The 7,683-nt window shown below is 44.2% G+C and overlaps 1 protein-coding gene across 3 annotated transcripts in view; it reads right to left on the bottom strand.

Moving 5' to 3' along the window:
- The window catches only part of LOC127053961 (prosaposin-like), a 51,256-nt gene continuing 43,573 nt past the window's right edge, over positions 1–7,683 (bottom strand). For 2 of the 3 annotated variants that reach the window (XM_050959490.1, XM_050959492.1), the window contains 6 exons: positions 6,818–6,916; positions 6,102–6,285; positions 5,697–5,866; positions 3,764–3,844; positions 3,059–3,166; positions 1–1,570 (listed from right to left, as the gene is read on the bottom strand). In XM_050959490.1, the coding sequence (XP_050815447.1) occupies positions 1,535–1,570; positions 3,059–3,166; positions 3,764–3,844; positions 5,697–5,866; positions 6,102–6,285; positions 6,818–6,916 (678 nt within the window). In that variant the 3' untranslated portion in view covers positions 1–1,534. The remainder of the gene's footprint in view (positions 1,571–3,058; positions 3,167–3,763; positions 3,845–5,696; positions 5,867–6,101; positions 6,286–6,817; positions 6,917–7,683) is intronic. The other variant, XM_050959491.1, reaches the window with a different exon arrangement.

Genomic DNA, 7,683 nt, shown 5'->3' with positions numbered 1-7,683 from the left:
TCAGGTTTACAGGAAGTCTTTATTTTTAATTACAGAAGCTTTCGTGCACCATTAAGACTATGTTCTGTTGAAAGCAGCTGCACGTTTTCCCCTCACATCTATAGCCAGGCAGAAGGGAAGATCAAGAGTTCTGCCTGCTGAGTTAAAATGGCTCCTCTCACAAATAAGCTCTATATAGGTATTTATACTGAGCTTGCCATAATAGAATCTGAATGACTTGAAGGAGCATCCTTGCCCAATCATTCCTCACAAGAAGGAGGAACATTTTAAAACCTCACTGACTTCAGTGAGACCAGGATTGGGGCTGGGGTCTAGTTTAATAGACATGAGGCTACGCTATCAGGGTAAATGTCATGCAGCCAGTAATGCTAGGGGAAAGATAATGAGGACAGCTAAGGAGAGCTGGATGTTCTCCCCCCGATGCACAGGGAAAAACAGATGCTTTGGTAACCACTACAAACTTTCATCACACGGAGTGAAAAACTGCAGCTGCTTTGTATCTTTCTATGCTTTTTGAACACGAAGTACTTTCGGATCCTGTACTAATTCCAACAGAAAAGCTATACATCATGGTTTTGTATCTCATTCAACTTTAAAAAACCTCAATATCGAGGCTGTACCACCAGAGAAAGTAATGGAAAGGTAAGAATTACAGTTAAATTTAATCAAGTTAGTTTCCTAAGATGTCTACCCAAAAGCACCCCCAACAAAACACAAACATGTCCACATTGAGACAGCTTCTGCAGCTCTTACCACACAAGCTGTGCTTTTATATTGCCCTTTTCTTTGCTATGATGACAAGGCACTTAGGACCAGATCCTCCACTGGTAAAAATCAGCATTGTTCACTGACTTCAGTTGAGCTATACCAATTTACACCAGATGAGGATCTGGCTCTTAAAAAACTTATTTCTAGTTTCGAGTGGAGTCAAACACCAAGCCTTCCTTCTCTGGATTATACAAGAAACATTTCAAAAAGGCAGTTCTACTCTTCACTTACAAGTCAGTAAAATTTAGGGTGGGATGTTTAAATAAACCCAAGGAATTGAGAGGCCCAGATCACATTCACTTGCAATCCCTAAATCTCTCAGACTGCTTTAAAAATCTGAGCCTTTATTGTCTTGCTCGAAGTAAGGGCAGAGTGCTCAAGAACACTGCAGGAAAGTCAAAACCAACCAACCATGGAATTTCAGTTTAGTTAGCCTATTCTGGTTTATTTATTTTACAATTAGACACAAGGCGGTTAATTCACAATACAACAAACCCCACGCTACACCACTCCCCACCCAACAACCCCTCTGCTCCAAATGCACAAAGAACGGTACAGTTGTAAGGCTTTTGTTGAGTCAGCATTGCAGAGGAGTTCCCTAAATGGCAGCAGCACTGCGAACAAATCTGAAGGCACAAGACCTTCAGAAGGGAGAGGAGAGAGACAGTTCTTGAACTGACCTGGACATCTCACCCGTCCCCACCCAAACAAATCCAGGATGCTTAATCAAAACCATGGCAAACATTTTCAGCTGGAAAGGTTTCTTCTAATACCATATATGACGTCTGCAGTGCTCAACAGCCTAGGACAAAGAGGAAGAGGGGAGTGAAAAAGAGGCCTGTATTGTCATATTAGAACATAGCCGGTGTCAATTTGCACAAACAGCTTGGAGCACCAGCACCATTCAGGATTTAAGGGCAAACTGATATTAAATTAGCAGATTATATAGGTATCTGTATGCACCAGCAACCATTCTGTGACTGAAACAGTCATCCAATATGAGAGTGGACCATGGGAAAAGAGTAGAGACTTGACCATACAAGTACTCAGTAACTGTGAGACTTTCTACCTAGCCAGTGAAGAAGAGAGGCTTGTGGATCTGCAGCATTAACTTGTCATGCTACCTCACCCAGTACTCCCGACCCTGGTTGGGGCAGGGCAAAAAACTTTCTTCTCCATAAAACCTCCACCCTTGCTTTTTTCTGGGCAGAGCCAGACAATTGTCACAGGTCATTAAAATGCTTTATATTATGGACTGTCCTTTAGACAGGTAAGAGTTCAAGTTTTAGAGGAAATGACCAAGCCAGACGTGGGCTAATCTAGCTCCTTCTATTTCATCTATGGATGTGACCAACCTTCTTCCCAGCTGATCTCATTCCTTTAGGATGTATTTTTAGTCTCATAGTCAAAACTAATCTAACTCCTCTGCATTAGCATTTGTGGATTTCTCCAAAATACTCTTAGTTTCCTGGCATCCAAGGGGTTAAAAAGCATTCGAGTGGGCTGGTTACAGCTTCTGAGCCTATCAGTTCAGAGTCAGCTGTTCAAAATTGCACCAGTGAATTGTTAACAGTGAAGCCTCAGGTTTTAGAGACAGAAGAGTCCCATTAGGTGAATCTCACTGCCAGCACAGGATGGTCACTCCAGTAGAATATCTAATTCTTTGCCACTGCTAGAACACTTACAATTACGCTGGCCACGTTACACTTCTTCTGAATGGACCTGAGAGGTAACAAGAGCTGACGAGCTTCTATTCCCACCAGGCAAACAGTGGCAGCTCCAGGCACCAGCACTCCAAGCGCATGCCTGGGGCGGCAAGCCATGGGAGGTGCCCTGCTGGTCTCTCTGAGGGCGGCAGTCAGGCAGCCTTCAGTGGCTTGCCTGCGGGAGGTCCACCGGTCCCACGGTTTCAGTGGCAATTCGGCAGCGGGTACACCAAAGCAGCGGGACCGGCGGACCTCCCGCAGGCAAGCCTCCCGAAGGCAGCCTGCCTGCCGTGCTTGGGGCGGAAAAAAAGCTAGAGCTGCCCCTGCAGGTAAACCTCCCTTTCCCAAAAACCAGAGGCCAGGCATTTGTAGTTCTTTCTCACAAATGTGGCCTGATTCTCCTCTCATTTACACCAACATTACAATGATGGTAATCCACTTCATTCAATGGAGTAACTCCTCATTTAGGCCAGCATAAGTAAAAGGAGAATCAGGTTCAATATTTTTGAAGTACTTTAGTTTGTTGCCCATTAATTTAATGGCATCTCAGACTCTCTCCTCCGGAGGAATCTCTGGTGACTTACATTGCATTGAGTTGCAGTCTCCATGTTCTTACACCAGTAGCTTGGGCCCCACACACATGGATCTTCACCCATGAGATCCTCTTTGGATGCTACACAAGCTCCTATTTTCTGTTCAGTGAAAGAAGAGAGAGAACAAAAGGTACAGTTATGTTTTCCTGATTACCATTGACATCAGTGATATCACTTCTTCCTGACCTGACCTCCCCCCATGATTCTGTGCCTCCTGCACAGCAATGACTATCTCCAGTGGGAGTTGGAGTGTGTAGACAAAGCAGAGGCAGTGCTGGGAGTTTCCAACACCACTATGCTAGACTGCTGTAGACAGTTGGGTCTATAGCTGAATGAACAGACTTGTGAGAAGCCCCTTGAGAGGACTCTGAAATTCAGACTCTAGACAATTTCAGCTTCTAAGCTGGCTACACATTTGTGGATCTAATATTGAAGATCCCATTTGAAGCAGGGACACGCACCCCAAACTGCATTACATGGCAGTTACATTTCCTGCATTTGAATCACAAGGCAAGGAAGAGAATATTGATTTGCATGTTTAATCTTTGCAAAAGGTAAATATTGTAAATCTATTTCTTCTTTCCTGGCAAAAAAACCAATAGTCTATGAACAGCTACCCTTTCATGAGACCATGCAGTTGGACAGCTAAACTGATAGTATACTTCCTCCATCACATGTGTCAGTGGAACAACTTACAGTGCACACAAAAGAAGGATCCAATATCTGTACCAGGAGTCGTAGGGCTTCTGGTTCATACTGCAGCACAATCTCATCACACTATAACAAGAAGAGATAATATGACGCTGAATGCTCTGCTAGACCACCACAAGATGAAGACAAAGTACCCTGATTCAAACAGGGGAACCTCAGATTGTCTTGTGCTTTATAGATGAACACGTTTCCATTGAGATTGAGGAAGACGTGCTTAGGGAGAGTAGTACAGTCCTTTAGAAATGTGCAGTGCATTACTACAGGTCAGGAAAATTGCCCAGGAAATGTACAAGCTATTGCTTCCCCTCCTTCCCCACCACACACACTGTATGCAGTGAGGCAGGTAGGAGAAGGGGAGGAAAATCCTATGACCTTATGCTGAAACACAAAGACTTGCAATCTTATGCAGGAGCTGGCCAAAAAGTGGCTCTGCCCTGCACTCACATGCTATGAATGTGTCAGTTACTCTCAGCAGCAGTGCCAAAGTATTGAGGCAGCCAAATGCTCTTAGGCAGCTAGTCTGTAGTTCCGGTATGACTTTTCCCCCACAGAGGTAACAGTGTGGCACTAAGATTGCAGCCATGACAGCTTTTACCCAGACAGCAGACAGCCAAAGGATCCACAAACTCGAATTGCTACATAACGGTGGATTTTTAGACTGCTGACAGCTCAGGATGGGACAGGCACCAACTCCTTTAACCCTCAAGAGAAGGGTTTGAAACTGCTCCACACATCTCTCTGACTGTTATTGCAAATGACTGAACAGCTCAGATATGGTGCGATGCCAATACAGGACAGTATATGATACATTTCTGGGGCATGATGACGTACACCTGAGTTAGCATATGAGAAGTCTATCTCTAGAACAGTTCTGCTGTGATGCTGGACTAGGTGGCTTTATACATTTGTCCATTTTGTATTACGCTCTGATTCTGATTGGGAGACAGGCTGCCACATATCCAGGGGCAGGCGCCGCCATCTGAACTGCCAGAGATCAGCTTGCTCTGTACTCATGCAGTTTATTTTGAACAAAAAGAAAGTCTATATTATTTGGTGCTGAGTAAGAGGAGAGAAATCCCAGCAGGGACTAAGAACTAATACACATTCCAGAGTCTCAGCTGCACTGGCCAGTTTCAAAGCAGAGTCACCAGCCCATGAACCTTTTCATGATTCTCCAAACATCATCTGCTGGAGATGGAGACAGTCAGCCATTTCAAGCACAGAAGCCACTGCGAACACTCAGATATTAATGCCCAGCCTCGGAGCATGTGAATTTGTTCCCAGTTGGATTTTAGAAAATATAATCTAATATATATAGGTGTAAAGCATCAAGGAGGAGGGGAGAAGCAGCAGATATGTGACAGGCATTATGGATGGGGTACAACAGTGGTTCTCAACCAGCGGTACAAATACCCCTGGTGGCACGAAGAGGTGTTCCAGGGGGTACATCAACTCATCTAGATATTTGCCTACTTTTACAACAGGCTACCTAAAAGGCACTAGCAAAGTCAGTACAAACTAAAATTTCATACAGACAATGACTTGTTTATACTGCCCTATATTCTATACACTGAAATGTAAGTACAATATTTATATTCCAATTGATTTATTTCATAATTATATAGCAAAAATGAGACAGTGAGCAATTTTGCAGTAATAGTTCTGTAAAAGCAGCAAAGAATCCTGTGGCACCTTATAGACTAACAGACGTGACACTTCTGTATTTTTATGCCTGATTTTGTAAGCAAGTAGTTTTTAAATGAGGTGAAACTAGAGGATACGCAAGACAAATCAGACTCCTGAAAGGGGAACAGTTGTCTGGAAAGGTTGAGAGCCGCTGGGGCACAAGACGTATGTTTTAGCCAGCTGGGTAGGGGACATCAGATCTTCCATCCCCACAGCAGCTACTTGCAGTTACCTGGTCTGTCAAGGGTTTTGGCAGTAAATGACAGCCCTTCACAAGCAGAGTCCCAATTTCAGCCTGTGTCTCGTTCTCCTCCAGCTCGTTGTCAATATAAGTTACAACAATCTGACACACATTGCAGAACTCGCCAGCATTTACCGGTAACGGCTCCAGAGCACTTCTCTCTAGCAGACACACAGAATATTAGAATGTTAGATATCCAGCTTTCTAGTGAGAGTTCTCAGCTGCTTAGTGTGCTCTAGTCCCAGACCTAGGAACCAGTGAAAGGTTCCTTTCCTCCAACCCCAGCAAGGGGCCTCAGATGAATACTGCACTAGTGCCATATATATATCCATAGATTGGACTCTTCACAAGGAAACAAGCATGCTTTGGACAGGATACTGGTCACCTAGTGCTTACCAGTGTGTGAAGGGCTATTCTTGGGGCAGCATTTCAGCATGATGCATACAACTTCGGGATTAGTTGCTTCCAACAACATGACGATGACAGCCTTGCCATAGGAATCCACAAAGTCCTTACACTGCCCTAAGACACCATGAGGTAGCATGTAGCAGACCTTCTCCATTTCATGGACTATTTGCTCCTGGAAAACAAAAGCAGCAGGTGTCAGGAGAAGAGAAAATAAATCTATGCCATCTATCCTCTATAGTACCTGAGTAGGGGGCAGATTGAGATCTATCTTATGTGCTATCCTTCCCTCTGCTGCAGACAAACGTTTTATTGTGTTGATTCACCTACTAATCCTAAAAAGTGTCTAAGCCAAGGCCTGTCCCACACCAAGCCTTGGGAGGAGCTTGCAAGCAGCATTTAGCCATTCACAGAATTCCCTCTCCCCCTAACCCCTAAACGATGGAAATGAGAATACAGGGCACAATTAGGGCTGTTGCCAGGGCTACATACCAACTTTCTTGCACCTAGGGTGACCATATGTCCCGATTTTATAGAGACAGTCCTGATTTTTGGGTCTTTTTCTTATCTCGTCCCGATTTTTCACATTTGCTGACTGGTCATCCTATTTGCACTCCCCTAGCAGCAGCAGGACATGCTCCAAGCTGGGAGCTGCACTCATAAATAGCCTATGCAAGCTCTGCATCACTGAACAAAAGGCCACATACCTCTGTCATGTTGTTGTTCAGCAGGCTTTCTGCTGCCTTTACCGCAATCTCACACATCCCGCACAGGGGAGTTTTATTTTCTGGTCCCAGGTTTTCCTGCTTATTACAGCACAACAGAATGTTCACGTAAAACAACAATCATATGGGGTGGGAGATACAGTCATTTCTAGCGAATCTTATTGCTTTCATCCCTATTAAATTCTATATGGTGTATTCCCCAGTGATCTGAAAGACACTGCTTTTGCACTGAAATCTCTCTAAACATAAATTGGAGAATTGATCTTGCATCAACAGGATGAAATTCAAAACAGACAAGTGTAAAGTACAGCGGACCCTCGCTAGAACGTGAATCCATATAACATGAATTTGGTTATAGGGCGGGACTGCGCACAGATCCCAAATTTAATTATCATCACTGGAATCCATAGTAATGCGTTCCCCACTATAATGCAGTTCCTGCGTTAATGCGGGACTGTGCATGGATCCAAAACCCGCATTCTAGCGGTGGTCCGGTGTACCACACATAGGAGGGGAAAAATCAAATGTACCACTACAAATGGGGAACAACTGGGTAGGCGATACAGCTTAAATGGATCTGGGGATGATAGTTGATCACAAACTGAATATGATTCAACAACGTGATGCAGTTGTGAAAAAGGCTAATAGCACACTGGGGTGTGTTAACAGAAGTGTTATCTGTAAGACATGGGAGGTAATTGTCCCACTCTGCTCAGCACTAATGAGGTCTCGGGGGGAGTTCTGTGTCCAGTTTTGGACACCACAGTTTAAGAAAGATGGGGACAAATAGGTGAGAGTTCAGAGGAGAGCAACAAAAATGATAAAAGCTTTAGAAAACCTGGTGTATG

The sequence above is a fragment of the Gopherus flavomarginatus genome, chromosome 6 (genome assembly GCF_025201925.1).
Source record: "Gopherus flavomarginatus isolate rGopFla2 chromosome 6, rGopFla2.mat.asm, whole genome shotgun sequence".
NCBI classification, from domain to species: Eukaryota; Metazoa; Chordata; order Testudines; family Testudinidae; genus Gopherus; species Gopherus flavomarginatus.
This window is presented reverse-complemented; position numbering and strand designations above follow the sequence as displayed.